This window comes from Fundulus heteroclitus, chromosome 11, assembly GCF_011125445.2.
Source record: "Fundulus heteroclitus isolate FHET01 chromosome 11, MU-UCD_Fhet_4.1, whole genome shotgun sequence".
Lineage (NCBI taxonomy): Eukaryota > Metazoa > Chordata > Actinopteri > Cyprinodontiformes > Fundulidae > Fundulus > Fundulus heteroclitus.
This window is the reverse complement of record NC_046371.1, coordinates 22,619,209-22,645,576: the sequence shown is the minus strand read 5'-3', so window position 1 is coordinate 22,645,576 and position 26,368 is coordinate 22,619,209. Positions and strand designations below refer to the sequence as shown.

General features: G+C 38.4%; 1 protein-coding gene across 1 annotated transcript in view; it reads right to left on the bottom strand.

The window, feature by feature from the left end:
- The window catches only part of ppp3ca (protein phosphatase 3, catalytic subunit, alpha isozyme), a 47,230-nt gene extending 21,230 nt beyond the window's left edge, over positions 1 to 26,000 (bottom strand). The window contains exons 1-6 of the mRNA XM_036143147.1: positions 25,757 to 26,000; positions 13,594 to 13,794; positions 2,052 to 2,176; positions 1,833 to 1,944; positions 1,421 to 1,566; positions 1,195 to 1,334 (exon numbers count right to left, since the gene is read on the bottom strand). Coding sequence (XP_035999040.1) covers positions 1,195 to 1,334; positions 1,421 to 1,566; positions 1,833 to 1,944; positions 2,052 to 2,176; positions 13,594 to 13,794; positions 25,757 to 25,811 — 779 coding nt within the window. The 5' untranslated portion in view covers positions 25,812 to 26,000. The remainder of the gene's footprint in view (positions 1 to 1,194; positions 1,335 to 1,420; positions 1,567 to 1,832; positions 1,945 to 2,051; positions 2,177 to 13,593; positions 13,795 to 25,756) is intronic.
- Between the last annotated feature and the right edge of the window lie 368 nt (positions 26,001 to 26,368).

Genomic DNA, 26,368 nt, shown 5'->3' with positions numbered 1-26,368 from the left:
CTTACATAAATAGCGCCCTGAACAAGCCCCTTCTTGTGCTCCCAATACTCTAATTTTGTTTGTTTTTACAAACAGATAAAAGCTATCACAAATCAAAGCTTGGATTTAAAGAAACTTTCCTTTTGTTATTATTACTTCAGTCTAAAGTGAGCTTGATGCCAAAAACAAACTTTTTTGGAGGTTTTTACAGAAATAATAAAGTTTCATATATTTCAAACCGATCAAAAATAATATTTTTATGCAGAATAATCCAGTTCTAATGCTATATTTTGAACAAGAGATGATTAAAAGTAGTCTAAATTTTGTTAAGAACTAACAAGGAAAGAAACAAACAAACAAACAAACAGTAAAATTATTTAATTCAGTACCAAACAGGAATCTAACAATCAGAGATAAACTTTACCATCTATAATCTTCAGCGCATAAGGTCATTTTTTGGTACAACAAAGAAGTGGGGGCACACACTCCAGATGGAGAAAGACAAACTCGTTTGGAAACCTAATTACAACATTTTACCTCCCCCCCTCCAAATAAACAATCTGACCCTCCTCCCACCAGTGTACCTTTGACTGAATGTCACTCTGGGCTCCCATTCAAAATTACCTCTTTGTCAAGTCTTACTGTTCTATTATAGGCTTATGGCTTAACTTCACCATACATGTTCATTGGTTTAACTTACTTTAAAGTTTTTTTTTTCTCAACATAGTTTATCTTGTTAAAATATATTTAAAAATCCTTTATCACTTGAACCATACCAAACTGTTCTTAAGTCCTTTGGTCTTTCAAAGTCATTTTACTAAATAAATATCATTTCTGGAAATAAAGAAAATCTTTGTTGGATTAATTGTTGATAAGGATAATTTTTTCTTCAAACTACTTTTTAACCTTGTGCATGCTGTAAAAACCGAGAGAATTTGGCTAAAAAAAAAATCCTTTTTCAATTAACAATAATGTAATCATGCCAATTCCACTTATGTTCATCCATCAATTTAACAACCCTTAGATGAATAATTAGGGTAGTGTGAAAGAGTAAAGATGGAATTATTTGATCATTTAGCCTAAGACAATGTGGTCTTGACATGACCCTTTTGACCCTTGACACCCCCCTTTTAAAAATCCTGGATCCGCCCCTTGGACCTCATCTTTTTTAAAAAAAAAAAGGCCTGTGCAGGTCATTATTGCTGACTTTCTTACCTGTAGAAGTAGGAACAACCTCGCACTGTGTTGTGGCCGAAATATTCCTGGGTTTTCTCATTTCCAAAGTCTTCCAGAGGATCCGACCAGAGCAGGTCACACATGGGCCCAAATGCAGGCGGCTCTTTGAACCGATCCAACTTAAAACGAAAAAAAGGCAAAATGCTTTAGGACAGAGAGGAGGAAGCGCTACGTTGTTGGTGCCGTTCTGCCTTTTTGGTGTTACCTTTTTAATGTCGTCTAAGGTGTGTATTTCAGGTGAGAGTCCTCCATGGACACACAAAAACTGCTGGTTCATGAGTGCAGCCAACGGAAGGCAGTCAAATGCATCCATACACGAGTCATACACCTGCTCTGAGTACTTGATTTTACCTGACAGACAAGGAGACGGGATCAGCTGCATGCATGGTGGATCTCAACTCATTTTGCGCTGAAATATGTTGCTATCCACACTACATTGTCATCGTTTAGCAGAAAACTCCAACCTTTTGTACTGTCACATATGCTAGACTTGAAAACCAAAAGAAACAATTGGATTAGGTCCTCCTGCCTCCAGACATGCTGCAGGCTATATGACTGTGTCAAGACAAGAAGAAAAGACTCAAAAACAACACACAAGAACCCTGTGAGATACTCACATTCTTGTTTGAAGGTGAAATATTCTGTCAAATGTCTACATTCATGATTTCCACGAAGTAAAAATAGTGTCTTTGGATAGAGGATTTTCAGCGACCAAAGGTATAAAACACACTGTCAGAACAAACAGACAAGCACAGCCAATTTTAGAGCACACGTCCATTGCTTTTTTTTTTACGACTGTTTTCCTTTTTTTTTTGCATACAAAAATAAATCCTCACCTCAATACTGAAGTAGCCGCGGTCGACGTAGTCCCCGAGAAACAGGTAGCGTGTCGTGGCTGGCGATCCTCCCACTTCAAACAACTTCATAAGATCAAAGAATTGACCATGGATGTCACCACAGACTAAAAAAAACAACCAGAGGAAAAAAATTGTTATAGAATCACCAAGTTTTCTGTTTCTTCTTTTGAGCAACTTTTTTTTGCACAAAAAACTACTTTTTGGGTCGGTTTGCTTGTACTACAGGTGCTGCGACTGATGAGATTGGGGACATTTTGGTTACATTAAAGATATATAATGAAACAAAATAGCATTTCTCTTATCCAGAGGGTGGATAAAGTAGTAATTTATTGTGTAAAGGATCTTAGGAGGGAGAGGCAGCTGTTACGTCTCCTGATGGCCAACAGTGGGAGAACTTGCAAAGGAAGCCAGTGTGACGCCACAGTCAGCCTGAGTCAAGAGTCTCCATGGTAACAAACTGTTTCACCGGCCAATGGGTGGTGGCAAGGATTGGTGATACGCTCTTAAGATCTTATCACAATATTACGTGGCTTTTATTGAGATGAATGGTGATGATAAGAAGTGCTTTTTAAAAATTCCTTTGTCTGCTATAAGTTTGTTTCAGTATGAGATTCACATGGTGGGATAACCTTTAGTCGACAGAACACCATCAGGAAAATGTGGTGGCGTAGTTGCCAGACATTTCCAGCTAACATCTCTGCGACCCAGTCTTGGTTGTCAGTTCCACCACGTTCTTTGCTTTCTCACTTCAGCTTGGTCAGTCCAATTTCTGCCTTCTCAGAAATTGGACATGTGGCCAAATTAAATGTATATCTCCTGCCGTCCGAGTGGCTCCTCTGAACTGCAGGGCCGCCATTCTCAAACCCCGATTCCTGTGTTTGTTTCACAATCAAAGCTATGTTGCAAGTATAACTGCTTTAAAATGTGTCATGTCATTTTGGAAATTACAAACAATATCTGTTAAACCTCTACATCATCGTAAATGCACCCCATCGAAGTATTTTTTTTTTTTTTTGGGAGAAAACTACAAATACCTTAATACATCTAAACCAATGATCATTGGTTGGTTTTGTTGCATTAATCAGAAATCAGCCCAAGATCAGAATCTGACAAATTTCCCTAAAGTTCAGGGACAAATGCTTCTTGTAATTACTTCTTTTGTAGTAAAAAATAACTTTCTCTATCAAAATAACTTTCTCTATCAAAAAGAATTTGATTCACTCTGGTGTAATTAAATACTCCACATGCAGATCTAAACATGAGAATATTTAGGGTTTTTTAAAGGAACATAAAGTCTTGTTGTATCTTTGAAGTATGTGGGTCACTTTCAAAGTGCTACAGCTCTCTATAGGGCCTACTGCATGGTTCTGGCATCAAGGGTGTTGAACTGACAATGTTCCACTGCAAGTAAAACATGGGCGTATTTCTTTTGTGACATTACCATCTTGTTATATTTTCAATTTGTTCATATTTGAGGATCAACTGACCATCTGAAAATGAATGCTACATGAGATATCTCTAGAGGTGAGAACAATGATTGACCAGAAAGTAGGTCAAATTATCCGTTTTAGGCATCAATTAATCTTTCTCAGTACAGACACCACAGCTTAGAGAGAGATTGAATAATATTAATATAGGATCATTGCTACAATATGTCAATCGCAGTTATGTTGTATCTTTAGCATGAATGCTGAATGAGAGCTCATTTTTGCCATGTCTAGATCCATTATCTACATCAAATTGAGTATGCTATAGAGACCAATTGTGTTGTCTGTCTAAAGTGTTGTGTGATTCTACATCATAGAAAAGAAAAGCAATAGTGTGAAGTGGATTTTAGGGGGGAAAAATTGCCACATCAGACGTCAGCAAATACTGAAAGCCAGTATTGATCAGAAAACCATGAGAGCATCCCTGGTGCTGATCAACAACCAAAACATGTATTATATGTCTTTCATCTCATCACCAAGGGCACCCAGCCATTTAATGTGAAAGTCAGAACTATTCTGTCATAATAGAAATACAGAAATGTATTTTTTCTATACATTTCTGTTCTTTAAAGTGTGTTACAGTGCCCATGGTCCAGCAAAACCAAACATGCATGTCTGCATGTGTGCTGTTTTCAACACAAAATAACAAAAAAAAGGGCAACCAGAAAACAATATAATCTCCAAAATCCACACAATCGGATATGCTGCTATACTGCAGCAGAACAACCGAGGCTTTATCCAACTTCTATCAGTTCTGTTTGTGGGGCCACAATCGCTCATCCACGTCACAATGTCCATATCCGTTCTCATTGTAAAACTATGAGAGATTCTTGTGGAGGGCTTTATGCATCCTCTGCAGACATCTGCTGTGCTAACAAAGAACTGTGTCGTCTTTTTTTTTTTTTTTTTTTTTTATTGTCAGCATTGCAATGACATGGGCTGCCAACAAATTACAGTGACAACAGTGTAAATTCCGATTCTGCCCCATCCTGCGCAAACCGTCTGCCACACGCGGTAACGTGTCAAAACGTCCGTATAAATCTGTTTGTATGAAGAGTAGAAGGTACCTACGCTGATCCAGCCACAACGACATCGTGGCGACGCTGTTTGTAAACAACATAACCGAGGACATTCTGCTGGTGCTGAGATCAGCGCTGACTGAAAGCAAGATTTTCGTGTGCGGTATCTCTGTTAATGTTTTGAGGAATACGTACATTTATAGTTAGTAAAGAATTTAAATTATTAGCGTCGCTCACAAAATATTTTTGGAAGTACTCTGACCAGTTACATTGAGGACATGACGGTAAAACGATATTTCTGTGGTCTTTAAGGCATCTTTTCTCTGCTTCTGAGAAATAAGAAGCTCAAACCTCAAAGGGGTAAAAGAAACCCAAGCCCCCAGGGAGACGTATGCTTTTTCACAGCGAACAGTATGGCTCTGGAGTGCAAACCTACATCTCATTTCCTTGCTGCCTTCAATTTTTCATTATCAACTCGCTCCGTCTCGTTCTCTCCTGCTCATCCTCCATCTCCTCTCGCTTTTCCGTCTCCCCTATCAGCTCCACAGTGGCCTTCGCCCACTCAAAGCTTAGAGCAATGTGTGTGGGAGACTGCTTGTGTGACTAAAGCAATCAAACACACACATGCGCACATAGGTGCGGGCCCATGCACAAACACCCATGTATTACATGCAGGCAAAAGCTGCATTAAAATTCAAATGCAGTCGAGCTCACAAAGACACGAAACAAATGTACAAAATGCCCGCACACAACACTTTTACAGATTTTCACCTCAATGCATTCAGCGTCTATTCACACCAGGACGCTGAGGCCCGAAGATATGCTTTTTTTTTTTTGTCCCTTCTGTATTGACTAAAATCGCCACTGTACGTCATTTAGAGTTAAGCCGATAGTGAGTTAATTAATGCATACTGCTACATACATGTATATTTAATATCGTGCAGCACGTGGTATCAAACAAGGACGTGAGAGTAAACAAAGCCTTAATGGACCAAATGAAGTGGTTTCAAATCAATTATCCATAAAATTAAAACTTTATGGGGATTAGAGCAAACTCTAAAATAATTTGAATCAAATTATAAAATGAGCATGAGATTTATGATGTATACTGTTTTATGTAACCTTTTCATTTCACCTGCACAAGTATTAAAGTGTCTAAATGTTTATTTTAGGACATGCATTGTAAATAACAATATACTTAGAGAAGAAGCAGAAAACCTTGCAGCTGTGGTTTCCAGTTAAAAAAGGGCCCCCATAAGACTGCAATGAAAACTTGGTTAACTTTTTTTTTAAAGGGTTTAGATTTGTTTGACTCGACGTTTAATAAACTTCTAAATATTTAATAGTCTTCCAATACCCAAATTGATGTGGGTGCAAGTTCTGTCATGTTAATAAAGTATGTATGTGCTCTCTTTGTGTAGATGGTATATCTATTAGGTTGGAGGTTGTAAAATTCCCAGCTTTCATCTGCGTCAAGAGAGGGTACATTACTAACTCTGTGGTGTCACCATCTCTTCTTATTGTCATTTAATGATCTGGGGATGAAAGCTCAATAACACATAAACAGTCTATAAGTGCTTGAACTGGTCAAGTAAATATGTGCTAAATCGTTGACATTCAGACCTATGTGCCAGTTAAACTAAGCACCAGTAATGCACTGACACCCTTATTAAACTATCTGGCTAAATTTCAATTTGGATGAGGTTACATTTTCTTAACCCTAAAGAAAAGAAGACTGAGATCATCTGTTTTGAAAAATGTAATACTTTTAAAAAACTATTTTCCCAGGCCTCTGACTAATTGAGTATGAGATGCTAAATAATTTTTTAGAAATACTAATTGTTCTGTTTTGTTTCTCCTTATTAGAGTTTTGTTCTGTTTTCTATGTTGTGGTTGTTGGTGTAACAGTGAAGCACTTTATTCCACTGTTGTTGTTTTTAAGCTTTTATATGAATACATATGAGATTAACATTGACTCCGAGCTTTCACCATCCTGGGATATTTTAAATCTTCATCGGTGTAGAATGAGCATGTGCATGATTTAATGAGATGAAATCATGTTATTACTAGGTCACTGCAGCAACATTTGAACACCACTTACGCTGATTCTGTTGCAGTGAAGCATAAGTGCAGCGTGCAGTTGAAATCAGAAATGTATATATACTGTAAGAAACGCACAAATCATTGAATATCACTGTCTGACATTAAATAAAACAACATTTTTAGGTCAGTTAGGAGTACCAGATTTTTTTATGTAAGTAAATACCAAAATAATGTGAGAGATTTTCCAATTCAGATATGTACCTATGTTTTGTTAGTATTTGATAGAACTGCCTTTAAACTGTGTGAGCTGGTCAAACATTTTGTCCTCCGGACAGAACTGCTGTAATTAAGGTAGGTTTATTCATTGGACCTCAAGACCTTGCTTACACATACCTTTTCAGCTCAAACCATGATTTCTATACGAGACTGAGCACAAGGCTTTGTTATGAGCACTGAAAAAAACTTCCTGCAGCAAAAACACCCATACAATATGATGCTGTTACCCTCATCTTTTATAGTTGACAGTATTCTCTGACTTGCAACCTTCTCTCTCTTTCCTCCATATATAACAATGGTCAGTGTGCCCAAACACTTCAAAGTTAGCTTCATCAGGCCATGTCTCCAGAAATTACGATTTTGTCTCTGAGTGAATTTAGAAGCTGTAATTTGTCTTTTTATGCAGCTTTTGAAGTAATAACTTCTTCCTTGCTGAGTGGCCTTTCAGCTCGTCATTACCTGATTTGTTTCGCTGTGGATTAGCACACTTTAGCTCTAACCAGCATCATCACAAGGTGTTTTACTTTTGTTCTGGTGTTGATACACGTTTCATACCAAAACACATCCATCTCTGATGTACAGGAAATGTCTCCAGTATGATGGGTGCACATTATGCTTATACTTGGAAAATAACTATTTGAATGAATTAGTGTATGAGAGAGTGGACGTTGGCATGTATGCATGGAAGGGTGGGTGGGTGGTTGCTTAATAGATCACATTCAAACCTGTAGGGTTAGGGTTGGTGTTAGGCACAGGCTTTTTGAGAGATACATGATCAACCCACTGAAGATGACTTATTAAAACATACAGGATTTTACCAGAAGGAGGGGCCTCCTTTGGCCTTACTTTACGCTTTAGAGTTAATATTCACAAAAATAAAATCATAGATGTTTAATTTTTTTAAAATATGCCATGTACTGCAAAAGTGGAAACACTGCCAATCATTTGAATGCTGAACAAATTTTATTCTGTATAAGGTTGCTTTTAATTATAATGAACTAGTTTAGTTCTGACAGCCTCTATGCCTTCATAGGCACGCGGTGTGCTCATTTCCTAATTCCACTCAGGATTATCTAAAGTAAATCACCTATGACTGGAACAATATGACAGAGAATTCATTATTGATACAAAGATGAGAATCAATTGATCAATCAATCCATCCATCAGTCCACTAGGGCTGTCAAAAATAATTGCTGTCTCAATATAATTGATAATTCAAGATACTCATTTCTGTCAAAATCAATAATTCATTCACATTTGCTCAAATTGTCACACTTCTTTCTGCAGCAAAAAGACAGAGTCAAGTCTTGTCAAATCTATAAAGTGCACATCACTTGTTATTCACCCCTATGTCATAAATTGAGCATTGACATGGATAAAGGGTGTAAAACATACAGTCAGCTATTGGGTGAGTGTAGGCTTTACCATCAATGTTTTTCCATTCTCGTGTCCCAATCACAAGAATGGAAACCGTGTGATATATGCCTCTGCTGTGGAGTTAAAATAAATTAACATCAGTTGTTGTAATAGCTTCACTTAACCTCCTAGTACATGATGCACACGCTCTGTGTGCACTGAGGAATATTAACTCAGGGTTGGAGAAGCTCCAACAAGAGCACAGCAGGACTTATCTGAAGTGGGTTTTCATCAGTACAGATAAAGCATCTACAAAGCATACCATTAGATTAAGTAATGTTAGTATTACGTCTATTGAGTTTCCCCTGCATTTCATAGCAGTGCTCCACATGAGCGGTTTCTGTGTACCACTAAATTGCGAGTTTATCGCATGTTAAAAAAACTCTGTGGGAGCCTAGCTTAGCTGTAAGTTAAATAAGGTATACTGTACTATAAGATGTGTGGAAAAATAATGCTTGGACTTTATCTAATTAATGCTGTGTATTTTTGCATGACATAGAAGCACAAAGCAGATACTCTTTGATGGGGGTATAAGGAAGAAACTATATTAAAGTGACTGTATATTACTTAAAGTTTTCTCATCTTAAAATGTTTTTTTGCGAAAGGAAAATAGGATGGAGGAGTTTAAAATCGCTGATAGTCAAGTATGTTCTCTTTTGTCCCTGATTATCCAGAAATTAATATAACCGAAGCACACTACTTCTATGTCACATTTCAGGTTTCATATCAAGATTTACCATTCTCTTTCTTGCATATGCACAAAATAACAAAGCCGACAAGTGTAGTCATAAAAAAACGGTCAATTCCAACCTCATAAATTCCTCATGTGCCTCAAATAAAGAATAATCACCCACACTGCTGAAAAGAATCCTCAACTCGACAGTCAAAGCTTAGGCTCGTGCAATCATACATACTGACAACTGCAGATATAACCAACATTAATTTCCAGCTATATAGCAAATAGCTCCTGGGTCAACTAGGAAGACTGCATTCATGTATACTCATGTACAGTTTGCCATATAGATTACTTATGTTACCGTGCCAAAACAGAGGCTTCACCCAGGTGTTATGGTTATGCAGTAGTCTTGATTTGTTTCTTTGCACCTATGTTTCTGTGTCACCTATGTGACACAGATCTTAGAAAATTACAAACGCAAACCCTTTTGGAACATATTGACATATACATTGATGTATTCACAGCCAAAACCTCTCTAAAGATCCATAACTCTTGATTCCTAAAGCAGATTTAGTTTTGGTACTCAATTTTCTGTGACATCATGTGTAATATGGAGCTTAAGGGGAAATTCAACTGAAGAAACTCTATCGCCTACGTCCATCCAATCAGAGACTCATCCGCCTACGACGCAAGCCAATCAGCTTTGAACTGCTCCTCCACAAAGCCAATCAGCATCCTGGGTTCATCTTAAAAGAACTCCAAATCTGTAATTCCCCCCGGACTCTCATGGAATCCCCTGTCACACCTTAATCGGTCTGGCAGAAGACCGCCATGTTGAGTCTGGTTCTGCCAGAGGTTTCTTCCCAAAGGGGAGTTTTTCTTCTCCACAGTCGCTTCATGCTTGCTCATCATGGACAGTTCATGCAAACCTGTGTTAATCCAAGTTGGACATCTAGCTCAGGCAGATCAGCTTGCAAACCAGCCTCTTTGGACTAACCAACGTCATCTATCTCCACTCCACCACCAGTTTCAGGCCTGGGGGGAAACATCCCTATTCTCATACACCTGCTTATGCATATTGAAGTATAATTCAGCGTGAATGTTTCCTGCCGAGGTCTGAGCGCCAAAGTCTTAATATATTGTATCAATAAAATTCTTCTAATTGTCTTTTCTATCCGTGTGAGTTTTTCAGACTGAAATACCGGTCCATTCAGCTATGTTTCTATTTAATTTCAAATTGGTCTATTAAAAAATGGCACCCTGCAGGAATATCTTGACTAATTCCCTTTCATGTATAAATCCTTGTTTTCCTATATCAAAAAGTATTGTTAGAGCAATCGGCAAAAAAACAAAAACAGCAACTTTAAATTTGAATCTGTGGTTTAATTATGACCAGGGGCAACGTTTTATTCTCTGTTGTTAATTTGCCATTTTTCTAATCAAGTGTAAGATTCCTGATGAGTTAAATTACTATATTAGAGGGGAACTATTACGCAAAATTAACTTTTTGCTTATTTTGGTCTTCCATTTGGTATACTGCTTCTAGAAACTAGAAAAAAAACATGTATTTCTTTTCTTTCTTTTTTTGTAATAAGAAAATGTTTTGTTAATGTCTGGATAATTGGAAAATTATTCATTTAAATTTTTTTAAGTTTAATTTGCTATGTCACAACAACAGGGAACTGCCCCTCACCTAGCAATCCAAGTAAAGCTCTGTCCATTACCATATTAGAAGTATGTTTAGTCAGCTAGTTTTACTGCTGTATGTGTTGTAGAATGGCTGCTGGAAAAGAGACGTTTTGTTGTTGCCTGCAATAAACAATGTGTCCGTGCAGATCCTCCCAGTTACGGAGATAGAGCTGCGTGGCTTCATTTTATTTTCTATGGAAACGTTCCAGTTGCATTGCCAAAGAAAGTGCAAATATAAACATTGAGTCGGGGGCGTGGCCAGCGATAGCTTATTTACGTAAGTCGTAAAACAGCTCATTCTGAAAGAAGCTTAACATAAGCGGAACTGAAAAGGTGAAATCTCATTTTCTGAGAATGATTTTGTGCAAAAAATGTAGTGAACATGTTTTTTTTTTATAGCCCACAGATGTATCCTAACCTTTTTTCTTTTAAACAAAGCATAATAGGTCCCCTTTAACAGCCAGCGCAAGGGGCAATACCACAAATAGATGAACCTAAACAATTTTGGTGCTCTGGTAAAATTTTTTGTAAGGCCTCAAATAAATACATTTATAATGTGCTTGCATAATCTCAAACACAGTATCAAATGTTTTTACCTTTCTTAGCACACTCCACTCTAAGTGGGAGAAAACCATGAGTGCTCATCTAGTTTATGTCAGCATGTTTCGTGATTAAACATCGTGTTATTAACCTGCCGCAGATATGAGTACGTTTGGCCAAGTAACTGGATACTACCTGCCATTTCCTGACCAATGAAGATCAACACATGTGCCTCACTTGAATTGCATGATCTCTTGTAATTCCCATTTTGAAGAGCGGCTAAGTGAAAGGGTCAGGTAATATTAATATAGCAAGGAAAAAGAAACTGATGGATTAATTATTAAATGCTCCTTTACATTCTGGCGCTCACACACAGACGAAGAGTAGACATCAAATGAGCCTCTGGGTCGTAAATAGGTGCTTCTGCCATATTATGAGTGGCATGTTTGTTAAAACTAATACGTAAAAAAAAAAAAAAAAAAACCTTTAATGGGAGGACTTGTGGTTAGCAGTACAAGATATTTTTAACACAATTGTCTCGTGAAGTAAGACATTAGTGATTATATGCTACAATCAATCTTCACTCCATATTCTCACTAAAAAGTGGAATCTACCTCATGATAATAATGTATTATTATTATTATTATTATTATTATTATTATTATTATTATTATTATTATTATTATTATTATTATTATTATCCTCTCAGGTAAAGAGCTTGGGTGTTGTCCTTAAAAGTAAACTTTCTTTCCAGTATCATATTAATAATATCACAGGGACAGCTTATTTTCATCTCAGAAACATTAGCTAACTTCGTCCTTCCCTCACCCCCCACACAGCTGCCATTCTTGTCAATAGTCTGGTTACGTCTTAATTACTGCAATTCCCTCCTGTATGGTCTCCCCCATAAAACTATCCATAAAGTGCAACTCCTTCAAAATGCAGCAGCTCAGATTATCACCAGAACCCCCTCCTTTTATCACATCACCCTGGCCCTGCAAATAACTTAATTGGCTTCCTGTCCATTACCGCATTCAGTTCAAAATTTTGCTTTTTACTTTCAAATCCATCCACAACCTCGCTCCCTCTTATTTTTCTGTACTCCTTCATATCACCACACACTCCCGTTCCCTCAGGTCCAGCTCTTCCATCCGCTTTACGGTCCCTCCTGCCGGTCTCAGTACTATGGGGAGCAGGGCCTTCAGCCACTCTGCTCCCCATCTCTGGAACTCACTTCCTCCTGATCTTCGCAACTCTCAATCACTTTCTTTTTTAAAAGATAGACTTAAGATGCACGTCATCAGAATAGCATATCTAACTTAATATCCAGATCTAGTTGTTTTTCGATTTTATTTCATTGTCTAGTTTTATTGCTTGTTTTGATATTGCTTGCCTTTTCTGTCTTAACTAATTGTGTTTTATTTCTGTCTTTGTGTGGTCACCTTGTATTTCTTGAAAGGCGCAATGAAATAAAATCAATTCTTCTTCTCCTTATTATTATTATTATTACACAATTTTCTCCAGTCCTTTGATGTCCTTCTGGGGGCACAATGTTAGGTCTCAGCTACTATTTATGCAATATTTGAGCTGTTCCAAAGATCGCAGACAAATGTTCACCACCAGTAATGTCAGGTAAATCTAAATCCCCCTATCAGGTTTCTGTGTTCTTTAAATGCAACAATCACAAGAGCACTTATCGTGATTGATAGTTGGACAGTAATTGACACACCGTTTGTCTGTCTCTATATAACTAAATATTATTAATAGTTTCATGATTATTACAATATAGGTTTTATATACGTAGCTAGTTACTGCCTCAATGATTACCGTTGCTAGTACTAAAATGGTGAAATCATATGTGATTGCATTTAAAAAGTAATTCACCTAGTTACATTAATTTTATCAGAATTGCTCATTGTTACTATCCCCCGGGTGATTTTGATCAAAACAATGTCTTAATTTGGGATATTTCTTCCACTGAACAAATAGACTAAAATTAAAGGCTTTAATTTTCCACAATTTGATATGTGATTGCATAGGGGTGCAATAAAACATGAATGTATTTAAAAAGTTTTTACACATTTTACCAAAGGTAACAATAAATGCCAGTGGTTATGTGAGTGGGATTGAAAAAGATATATATATTTTTTTTTAAGTTAACAACAAATCGGCTAGCTTCTGTTTAGCTTGAGGGTCTTGGTGCTTAACATCCATGCCAGAAAGCCACCAAACTTTTAAGATATGGCAGACCCAAGCTTTTGAAGTGAAAACTCTTTTCAAGTGTTGAAATAAAGATAATACAAATGGAGTTCCAGGTTTGTCCTGGTTCAGCTTGACTTAAAAGTGCTAGAAAACATCCCCATTCAATATGATACCTGTGACTGGTGCCTCGATGTCGAGAATAGTTTTCTCCTGGCGGAGAATGGCCGCTCCCTCATTGATGATTCGAAGTGCAACGGCTTCCTCCACGCGGCCCTCCTTGGTCAGATGAGCCTTCAAGAGATCCACGCGAGGTTTGGCTTCACAGTCAAACACTTCCTTCATTGTAAGGCGGTGACTCAAGGGGAAAGGGACAGCTAAGGACAGAGCATAGAGGCAAATATTGTCACTCAGTTAAAGGGCACATCACAGAAACATCAACCATTAGTGCTACTGCCAATCCAATTTTTGAATGTTTTATTCCTTATTTAAGACATTCATTAGCAGATATGTTATTCTATACAGTTTATTCCAGTTTAGATGCGACATTTTGTGTTTTAGGATTTTGACACACGACATTCAAGTAATTGGTTTTCTCTTCATCGTGTTCTAAAGAGTGTGGCCATTAAATCTGCACCAGTCACCTACCCACCAGACCGTCTGTGAAACTGTGAAAACCAAGCACGGATCATTGCTTCAGTGATGGCAGGCAAAGGCTATTTTTTATTTCTGCATTTTAAAATCTGCTTATGATCTCTGTGTGACTACAAGCATCTGGGCACACACGCCGACATTACTCTCGAAACCATCGGTTTTAACACAGATAACTCTTCCTAAGAGTCAGAACCATGAATAATTTATATGGGAAGAAAATGTAAGTCCAGTTGCTATATCACAGCTGTGTGACACAAATTCGCACTTATGATCAACATGCACATACGTTACAAGTCAACAGCAGTATTAAACTCAGAGTAAGGAGCAACTGTATGCGTGCCAGATTTCCGCAGTGTGCAACAAACAGCGGCACTCAGCAGAGCCAGAGGAAGAACAGACAAAGAGGCTCTGAGCTCAACGTGATGAAGATGGTCTTTAATAATGAATACTAAACTAGAGAAATCTCAAAGCCACTACTCCTGGGATAATGAGGCAAGCCCCTGCAAGTGAAGTTAAAAGGCCTAAAATTCTTCACAGAGCCAGAGTGTATCTGTGATAGCAACGTGTGCTTTGACACTTAACCAGCAAGTACAAACTCAGCAGTGTGGCGTGCACTGCAGAGGAAGTGAATGAACCAGCTATGTAGAACAGAATGGTCTGCAAAGTCTGTTCATTTTATCTCAAACAAGGAAACAGTGTAAAGAATGAGGAAAAAGAAGTCTATAAAATAGAATAAAATAGAATTTACACTTATATAATCCTAGACCATCCCATAGGTCATCAGTTAGCTACTAATCAAGCTTCCTTATTGTTATAAACTTATAAAGACACTTTGAGATATTTTGAAGCAAAGCTCTGCTATAAGTTTTAATGCCTGGTGCAATTTTGGGCCGTCACAGACTGCGGAAAAGTAGTGGAGAAATGTCTGGTTGTGGCTCTAAACCTGGGGTCTAATGTCGCACAGTGACACAGGTTCAAGGACAGCCGTTGTTAGCGTCTTGTGACCAAAGATGACTTGCGATTAATATGTGACAGTTTTAGATATTTAGAATGAATATCTCACAGTATGACAGCTGCTGTGACCTACATCTACCAATCAGAGCCATCACAGTAGCCTACGAGAGTTTCCCACAGGTTCTGAAGAGCACTGCCCGGCTAAAAAGCAAAATACAAATAGATTTTGGTTTTCTGAATCCATTCCTGTCTGGGATAAGCTGCTCCTGTTTGCTCCGATTAGACAAGTTTGTTTAATCAGAGCTAACAAACCGCCACACGGAGAATCATCCAGGGCTGCGAGCAGGTGCATCTTTCTCAGCTGTGTGCATTTCGGATTGCACGCAGTCACAAACTGCTGACAGCTTCTTGTTATTGTTCTCTTATTGAGGTAGCCTATACTAACACTGATAAGTAATTTGGACTCCAATGCATTTTTTTCTTCCTGTTGGAATTTCTTATTTATTTTGCGCCTGCAGCAGGCGGTGATGCTCTGAACAGGCACGCATTGTTAAACGGCCCAAATAAACGACCCTCTGCCCTAAGATACACAGCCACTGACTTTAGCGTTAGGGACAGGGAAAGGCATATTGAGCGGGGGGCGGGTTTTGTAGAGGCTGTGGCTGTAGCTAGACCCTTCTCAAAAGAATGGCCTGTAGCTAATGAGTAGGCAAAGATGGGCCAAACTATTTCTTCAAAGCTAACATGTACTCTTGAAGGGGGCAAACTAATAGCTAGTCCAAGAGGCACCAAGCTAACTATCTGAAGAAACAACTAGTCTAGGAACAGCCTGGCTAACATTCCTATGAGCAAATGATGGAGAGGCCAAGCATAGAGTTTAAAGCAAATGGCCAGTGCAAAGGGGGGGGGGGGGGGGGGGAGCTAACACTCTGAAGCTAATGTTGACGCCAATGAATAGTCTATGGGCCAAGCTAACACTCTGAAGCTAACAGCTAGTCCAAAGAGCCAAAGTGAAACGTCTGAAGCTAAATGGATATTCCAAGAGCAGCCAAAGTTAATGCTCTGAAGCTAAACAGATCATGTAAAGCATTTTTTATTAAAGTAAATGCCTTAATAGATATGGCAAGGTAAACATGATAAAAGCTGAATTCATACCACTATGTTTTTATTTTTTACACCTTACACTTATATCAGATGTGTTACATGTCCGGTCTCACTGCCCTTCACACAGGAACATTATTTTTACAAAACCACATGCAATATCCGTTTCCTGAAACAAAATTCAGTTAAATTATTGCCCGATGAAAACCAAGCAATAATTTAAAAGCTCACAGAGCAAACAATGATAATGATCACATCGTGAACTTTAGCTGCTTTGAATATATTTTAAAATTCCTGTATGAATGTTTCCATCTAATTATTTTTGGTGTAAAGTTCCTTTATTGTGATGCCCTGAAAGGTGCTATATATATATATATATATATATATATATATATATATATATATATATATATATATATATATATATATATATATATATAATGGTTAAATAACCATTTTAATGAAATTCATTGACCAGAGGATTTTTTTTTATTTTTTTACCACAAGTTGTCCTGAAATGACCACCACAGGAGTTTGATGATGAAATACAGTATGGCCATTAAAATGTGTCCTTTTCACAAATTCCTTGTGCTTTAGCCTACTGCTCCCTTTGCTTTTAATCTAACTAGCAGTTTAAAAAAAACATGGCCAAAACAATAAGCTTGAGTGACCCAGAAAACAAGTAAACAACTTTAAGAAGGAATTTGACTAAAAACATGTAAATAAAGAATAAAACAACAAAGAATACACTAATACACTCAGAACTACTCTGATCAGTTACCTTTTACTCTTTGTTGTCCTTGATGGTAAGGGAATATATAAACTTGTTTTTAGAATGGCAGTTTATATCTTGAGTAAAGATCTACAACAAAAATAGCTGAACAAAAAAGAGAACTCACCATAACATCTTGTTGTGTAGAATAATTACATCTACTGAAAAGTCGAGCTAGTAGTTTGAAGCTTCACACCATCAAAGATATATCAGAAGTGTTTTTTTCTATATGTAGCTATTGTGTATAAATAGCTCTACTTATTTAAATCTAAACTGCAACTGGCTTGTCAGTTAAACAACACTGATATCTTGTTTAACAAGAACGCCTGATTCGACATTTATCCATAATATTCATAAACTTAAATTTCCTTCTTAAATTAGAACATTGCTTTAAATTTTGATCATTATATGTAAAAGTCATGTCGATGTATGCCCCAATTCTTCAAAAAGAGTTAATAAGTTTAAAGAGTTAACTTGGATAAATAATGAGAAGGGAACAGTGTTTGCATTAGGTGGTTATTGATATGAAGCTGAAGGCGCAAGTTCAATCGAAGAAACTCATCACTTGCCTCCATTCAATCAGAGTCCGATACGCCTCTGATGTGAGCCAATCAGCTACGAACCGCACCTCCATGAAGCCAATCAGCATCCCACGCTCATTTTAAAAGCAACTTCAAATCCACGTCTCAGCCTGCTAACCAGCAAGCGCAAACGGATTGCATGTTGGATTTCGAATCAGATGTCCGATTCAACCCACCCCCAACCCCTTCTCCACCATCGTAGCTGAGTTCATCTAGCTTCCAAGACGTTCCTCCATCCTCAACCCATCAGAGTGTTTTCTCCCTTCAGTCTTCAGCACTCCCTATCATCTTGTTTTTGGTCCGGCAGAAGACCGCCATGTTGGGCCCGGTTCTGCCAGAGGTTTCTTCCCAAAGGGGAGTTTTTCCTCTCCACAGTCGCTTCAAGCTTGCTCATCATGGACAGTTCATGCAATCTGTGTTTATCAAGTTGGACATCTATCTTAAACAGATCACCATATGGACTGAACAAACTTCTTCTATCTCCACTCCACCACCAGTTTCAGACCTGGGGGGGAACATCCCTGTTCTCATACATCTACTTATGCATATTAAAGTATAATTCAGCATTAATGTTCCTGCCAAGGTCTGAGCGCCAAAGACTTAAAATATTGTATCAATAAAATCCTTCTAATTGCCATTTCTTTCTCTGTGAGTTTTTCAGATTGAACTAATTATATCAACAGAAAGGACAAAAATAGAGGTGGAGTGGCAATATATATTAAAATCATTCGGAAATTTAACATGATTGACAAAATATCTGCAGTTTTGGATGAATTAAGGAAGTTGAAGAGGAGATGAAGGACATAATGATTAGTTTTAGACAGATCCCCTGGATCAAATATTGAAACGTTTGGGGACTGGATGGAAAATAGGTTTTCAAAGATAGCAACACAAACGGCTTTGTACGTTTGTGGGGACTTTAACATTAACCACTTAAATAAAAAAAGCATAAAATGACAGAGGAATGCATAACCTCAATGTATAGCATGGACTTATACCCAATGATCACAAACCCAACCTGCTTTACTTCTCACTGTGCCTGTCTAATGGATAACATATTCGCAAATATTCTAGGAGACAATATGGATAGTGGACATCTACTAACAGATATCAGAAACTCATTTACCTCTTTTTACTGTTACCTAAAGAAAATTTATACCAATATTTGTAAATATTCAAGAGTAAAAAAAGATGAAAGCATAGTGGCATTAAACAATTACTTAATGACACAGGACTGGGACATTGTATAAAAAAGATACTGAGGATGTTTATGAGGAATTAAACAAAAATATTTACTTTGTTATATCATAGAAACTGCCCAGTACAACAATACAAAAGTATACATAATTACACAAATAGTCCATGGGTCACCAAAGGGATACAAAACGCCTGTAAACAGAAAAATAAATTATACAGACAACTCATAAGACATAGAACTACTGATGCAAAAGAAAAGTATAGGAAATATGCAAACAAATTAAGGAAGAGTAAGAAAGAATACTACAACAAATTGCTGGAAAAAAAGGTTTATGAAATGTTCTAAATGGCAGTCTGAGTAAGGAATTTAAAATGTAGGACCAAAATTGGCTTCACTGATCAAGGAACCACAAACAAGGCAAAGCAGAGGTATAGAAAATTTGGTGGACAGAAACCCTAACACAATTTTTTAAGAGCCCCTGATGAAAAGGAAATCATAGAAATAGTTAACAATTGTAAGAACAAAACCTCTACAGATTGGAGTGATATAGATATGACGAAAGAAATAGCAGAACAACTGACCCACATCTGCAATCTGTCCTTTCAATCAGGCGACTTCCCTAACAAAATGAAAATTGCAAAAGTGGTACCACTATTTAAAACTGGAGTCAGACACTGTTGTACAAATTAGAGATCCATCTCTTTACTCCCCCAATTTTCTAAAATACTGAAAAAACTATTTACAGACCAGTTAGATAGATTTATTGAAAAACACAATTTACTTACAGAAAGTCAATATAATTAATAGAATACATTACAAACTGTATAGATAACAAAAGAGGAGCAGTTGGAGTGTTCTTAGACTTTAAAAATGCATTTGATATTGTTGGGTTGAGCTGGCTTTAACGCTACTTAATAAAAAGAAGACCGTATGTGCAAATAAATGGATACACACCCTCTTACAGAGAAATTACATGTGGAGTACCACAGTGGTCAATATTGTGAGCGAAATTATTCATGATGTACATCAATGATATCTGTAAAGTATCAAAATTATATGTATATATATATATATATATATATATATATATATATATATATATATATATATATATATATATATATATAGAGAGAGAGAGAGAGAGAGAGAGAGAGAGAGAGAGAGAGAGAGGAACATATGCATTCTGTGTTTATTTTCTCTGTTCAAAATAAAGACTCTAAAATCCTGATCATAAAAGGTTTATAGTTAAATAACACGTATGATACTGTGAGAAATAAATGACAAACTGCAAATGCAACAATGCATTTTATGCATTGTTGCATATGTTTCAATATTATTGAAACGTTTATTAATTTCAATAACTCAATTCACTAAGGGAAACACATTATATAGATTAACACAGACTGGTGATGTTTTTTTAAAAAATAATTCTGTTAATTCTGTTATTAATGATTTTTTTAAAAAATCTCCAGCTAATTAAAAATACAGCATTTAAGATTAGAATATTGCATCAGACCAGTACGAAAGCAAAATCTTTCATGCAGAAATATGGGCTTGATGAAAGGTATGTTTATACCGGCTTATAGGTCGTTTTTGTCAAACGGTACTTAAATCCCACAAACAAGCCTCCTACAAATGCATATTCTAATTTACTGAACCTGAGTGCATAGCTTAATTGTAATAACAGGGAAATCCTAAAAATAATAGCCCTGCCTCTTATGTAATATTCTTCAACAACACCTTTTTGCAGAAGCAAAAGGCACAGTATACAAGTACACTGATATAGATGTGTGGTGCAGAGATGAAAAGCTGACTTCTGCTCAGCGCCAGGCTCAGCTGAGCTATGAAATACTGTATGTTGCCGGGCAACAGCAGCAGCAGCAGCAGCAGCAGCAGCAGCTGACTGTTGGAGTGCAGCCAGTGGTGCTCCAGAAAACTGCAATTTGCACTGGAGGTTCATATAGATACAGCGATTTATTAGACATATAGCCATGGAGCTGACAACACAAAATCAGCTGTGAATAAAATTTGTATTGTCTTGATGGTGCCTGAAAAACATTCTTAGGACAGGTTAAAGCTCTGAATTATAAAAACACAAAAACCCTAAAAAAAAAAAAAAACAGACACAATAGATTTTTATTGTAAAGGAGGCACCCTGCATCCTGTCAGGAAATACTGTACAGCCTCATCTGAATGGTACGTGTCAGGCATCCTTCACACCTTCACATGCCAGGTTGCACGCTGTAAGATGTGCCACTGTTCGAAGCTCCTAACACAATGTAGTAATTTACGGTTTAGCAAACACCGGTGGTGCGACCCCGACGTGATCCGCCACAGTGTTTCTCCATCAAACTAACGATTTCATCTACATGACCAGGGGCGGTTCTAGACAGGGGCCAACAGGGGCCCGTGCCCCTGTAGAAATGGCCCTGGCCGCTGTTATGGCCCCTGTACTAAAAGCATGATGTTAAATAAACTTCTCATAATTATTTGCAATGGCAAAGAAACCATAACTGATTGGTCACTTTGACCAATATTATTTTTTACCTATACAGCTTTACTCTAAAGAGAATTTAAAACTTAAGATGTTTCACGTTTAGCTTTAGCCGTATTGAGCAGGGGGCAAATTTTTTAACTGCTAGATCAGGGGTCTGACACCTGCAGTTCCAGAGCCACAAGTGGCTCACTTAATATTATTACACAGTTAAATATTGCGATTTTATTGTTTTAATTTTTTTTTGTTCTGTGCCCCTGTGAAAAAACACTGGCCCCACCTTGGCCCCCCTGGCAAATTTGGTCTAGAACCGTCCCTGTACATGACTGTCACTGGACGTAACATTATGATGAAGGAGAGGGTGACAAAGTGTGGAAAGTCTGTGCACAGGTAGAATCGTGGCCTGGTGCCTGTTGACGCTTCTGGAGCTGCGGAAAGCGATCCGCACTAGCCAGCAGAAACCAAAGGTTTTTATGCTCTGTCAGGTCCAAACGCGTATGTGAATGAACAACTGGAGATAAACCGTGTTTGCTTTAGGTTAGAGCTAGGCCCAGAAAGATAAAAATATCCCGGTCTCATGTAGAGTGAGAGCTCCAGAACACAATAACTCACTATTGTCTTGATGGCGTACTTTGATCACCTGATGTGATTCAGGTCCTTATGAGTTTTTTTTTTTTTTTTTTTTTTTTTTTTTACATTTCACCCTCTGGGAATTGTAAAAAGAAATAGTTGTCTCTTCAAAGTTGAATACCAAAATAGGAAAAGCAGATAAAAGAGACAAAAGAGTTATATCCACGAGCCTGTCAAGAAATAGCAAAGTCTATTAGCATATTTAAGAGCCTCTAGGAAAATGTATTATACCCGCATTTGAAGAGAATTAGTTCCTATTTTATTTGGTCAGGTATGTTGGAGAAATCACATTTGAAGGAAGGCAGGTTTCTACAACATGCGCGAACAATAAAATTGAAACAAATGCTTAACACTTTCAGGGTTTCAGACTCCTGGAAGTGCGTGGTGTTACATGATCATGTTACTAAAGCAAAGCAGTGCAGCCAGAAAGCTTGGCTGGGTGCCCTTTGCTGATATGGACTTTCTGTTTGCGTAACACATTTTTTTTCAACTCTCGGTCAAACATTGCTGATAAATAAAATGTAGTTTTGTCGTTGAATTTGCCGCACGTACTTGGAAACACAAGTGAATTGATGGTTGCCATGTAGGAGGGCACAATATTAGTAAATGACGCAATGGTGTTATCAGCTGCAGTAACGTTGGGTATTTTGGGTACTATGTGGTACCATTTTTGGTACTGGCACATTTGTATGAAAAAAATGCATTTGAGGGTTCAGCAACAGAGCTGAGTCTATTTTTCCCATGAAAACGTGTAGCTTATGCTGCTATTGACTCCTGTTTCCTGTTGTTTATTGGCTTGAGTGACTCTAGCTTGAAAAACACAAGATTCTTTTTTCATTTACCAAACATAGGCTCAGTAGGGCTTGCAAGAACAGCACAACACCACAACAGCCTGGAACTTTCCTTTTTTAAATGCTGGTCATCAGTTCGGTCACACGCTGTTGTGGGAAGGCTTCCCATTCTTCGACCTGGATTTCTCACCGGTCAGCCAGTGGATGCATTGGGCACTTTGCCATGAACAGCACATCGAAGCTGATCACACAAGCGTTAAATGAGGCTGAAGTCAGGACAGAAGGCTTACAGGCAGGCCCTTCTAGAGGTGGTTCCAGACCAAATTTACCAGGGGAACCAGGGTGGGGCACAGAACAAAGGAATAAACAAACAAACAAAAAAAAACAAGGCAATATTTCATTGCTTAATATTATAATAATATTAAGTGAGCCACAGATTCAACGAGCCACTTGCAAGCTCTGGACCTGCAGGTTGCAGACCCCTGATCTAGCCGATGAAAATGTCTAGATCAGGGGTCTCACTCCCAAAGTCTGGAGGTAGTCTCTGATAAATCCCGATCGGTGAAGACGGGCATTGACATACTGGAGGATCAACTTTGGTCCCTAAAGTGCAGATATGGGATTTCTATGGATTGTGCAATGTCATCATGATATCTATCTACAATGAAATGTTAGCCAACCCATCAAACTGCCTCCACCAAAAGGTAGTTGGCATTGGCAATGAATTTAGCAAGTTTTTTCAAAGGTGCAACCAACATACTGAACTTAATAAACAAATGCATATACAGAGATATAGAGTCATATGCAATAAATTAGAAGGGGCTATGCGGTCCGATGCGGCTCGTTTGTCAGATTAAAGGTGCCTATGGAAAATATTCTTTAAACATACCTTTCAATAAGTACATCCTTCTGTAGTAAATTTCTTTTCTATTGCTCTGATGTTCTAGTCTTGAGCATCATCATAATTGACAGAAAAAAAGGCTTGATAACATCAGTCTGTGTGTAATTAATAATGTTTTAGTGAACTTAGTATACTGAAATAAACAAACTCTTCAATAATAATACAAGTGACTTGCACTTGGAGATACATATATTTATAACACATACTTGCACTGCAACAACAAGCTACTCGTGACATCCTGAGCAGCCCAACTCTTAACGATTCCGTTGGGTATATTCCACTTACAATGATCGATTTGTAGAAAAGAAAACGTAATCAGATGTGCATTGCTTCATACATTGCTGAGAATATTCAGTCAGCTCATTTTTACGTCCTTAACCTGTCCATATGTATATGAAAATGTTAGATGACAAAGCTATGGGTTGTATTAGGCCCTGGGCATTATTTCATTTGAGTCAACCTCCAGTGAACCCAGCACCCGCTAAAGCACAACTGGTCTTCCGTTTATTATGTCCATTCCTGATCCTTTTGATTATTTTTCTTTACTTTTTGAAAAATAATCGAATGTTGTAGTCACAACCAACCAAGAAAAAAAAAAGCCTATTAGCTTGAATATACTACTATTACTCTTGTCCTGTATCAGTTACATTACCCTGAGCACCCTATCAAGCAGGGGTCCCTAAGCAGTATCAAAGTTCACTTGTACTTTGCGTGCACACTGATATTGCGATAATAACACATTTTCTTTATATTTAGCAGCCCTGCTGCCATGGTGGTACACTATAAAGGCTTTGTAGTTTAAACATGTGGTTACTAAAACTGAAATGGCTTATCGAACGGTGATTAAACCTTTTTGTCCATGGGCACTTACTGTTTGATGTCGGCAATATGGCTTTCTGCCAGGGGCACCACTGCTTGTGCGGGGAATGCCCAGTAGGAAAATATTGCTGTACACCACGAGTGGATAGAAAAGTTGGCATCTTATGTACAACTTCGGAATATTTTTTCAAAGTTCATCTGGAAATTTGCAAAACATTTACAAACTCAAAACAGCATTTTCAATGCTTTCTTGGTTTCAAGGCCAAATGAGACAAAACCTGAACATCCATCCATCCATCCATCCATCCATCCATCCATCCATCCATCCATCCATCCATCCATCCATCCATCCATCCATCCAGTTTCAAATAAACAGAAGTAGAAGTTAATTTTTGAGGCTTTTAATAAGTTACATAATAAAAAAAAATTGTTTACAGAATTAGCTTTGCCGCTGAGTGGGTGTGTGTTTGCTAGTGTGTGGGGCGGTGAAAGGGTGTGCTCATTTATTCATGCAAGAACCGTCACTGTCCATGGGCCTATTAGAAAGTTTACAGTTTAACTAACTGTAAGCATGTTTTTGATGCTCTAAAGGGTAACTGAAACGCGCTGCATGTATTATCAGTGCACGTCCCGCTGCGTTTCTCCAACTCTTGAGCCTACAAAGCACAATGTTAGTTATGCTGACTGATCTGCTAGGCCATCCTGATAATACAGTGGACTCCACACTCTAGATAGGTATTCATGCACAGTGCAGATGCACGCTCGAAATAAGCTGGGCCAAGTGAGCTGTGGCAACTGCGAGGACCTCATCATCCCACATCGATCAGTTCCTTACATGCCTTCCCCCCCCCCACCCCCTCTAACCAAATTAAAATGTGACTCACTCCTGGTAAAGTATCCCATTAAATGTCAATTTCATGCCCCCTTCTTCCTCTGCTGCCCCCGTCAAAGCCCACGAAAATCCTGCTGCATCACTGCTCCGGCTTCTACCACGGAGCTCGCCAATTGGGCTTCTCTTCCTCCTCACTTCTGCCGCCCGCCGCAGCCTACACGCCATGCTACTGTACAGCCCGAGCAATAATAAATAAATCCAGCTAGATCATACAATGCATGTGCATTTAAATATACATGTATAATACATCCCAGTGCTTCGTGCCTCTTGCTTTACGCCTGCCTTCCTTTGGGGGAGGGCTCATATGCAGCGGAGAAACCCAGGATTGTTTATCAACATCAAAAGCTTCTCTTGTCCATCATCCCCATGAACGCAACTTAATCAATCACAATAGCACGATGAAATAATAATAATAATAAAAAAATCTAATAAAAAAAAACAACAACAGTAAAGCCAGGGCTACCACCCACCCCCACCCCCCCACGAACCGCAGCACTTTTCAGGTGTTACGCAATACAGCCACATCCGTGCGGAAAATGTAGGCTAACTTACATTTCACCACCCGATCGGCGGGGTTTAAGACGGTGTCCGCGTTAGACATCTTCATGGGCAGTTGCCGTCTTCCAGGATGAAGCAAAAAATGTTCCTCTTCCCGCCCCCTCCCTGTCTCTCTCTCTCTCTCTCTCTCTCGCTTGCTCTCTGTCTCTCTCTCTCTCTCTTCTTTATAGGGATCAAAACTCTCGGTTATTCGTCGTAGAAATGCGGGTGATGCTGTGGCATCACTCGCTCGGTGCTGCGCCGGGTAGGACCGCTGCTCCCCAGGCAGGCAGGCAGGCAGGGAAGGAGGGATGCTGGATGCTGTGGGAGTCGCTTCAGCCGCGGTAAGCTGCTAATGTGGGGGAGGATGTGTGGAGAGAGAGAGAGAGAGAGAGAGAAAGAGAGAGAGAGAGAGAGGGGGGAGGGGAAAGGAAAAGGGGGAAGAAGAAAGAGAGAGAGATGAGAGAGAGAGAGAGACTGAGAGAGAGAGAGGGAGGGAGAGAGAGAGAGAGAGAGGTGCACCATCCCGACATGGCGGTGGAGGGAACTCCCACGCAAACGTTTCACGGGACTGCCTGATTCTGCCATCAGATGAGTTGGGGGTTGCCCCCCACCCCACGCACGCAC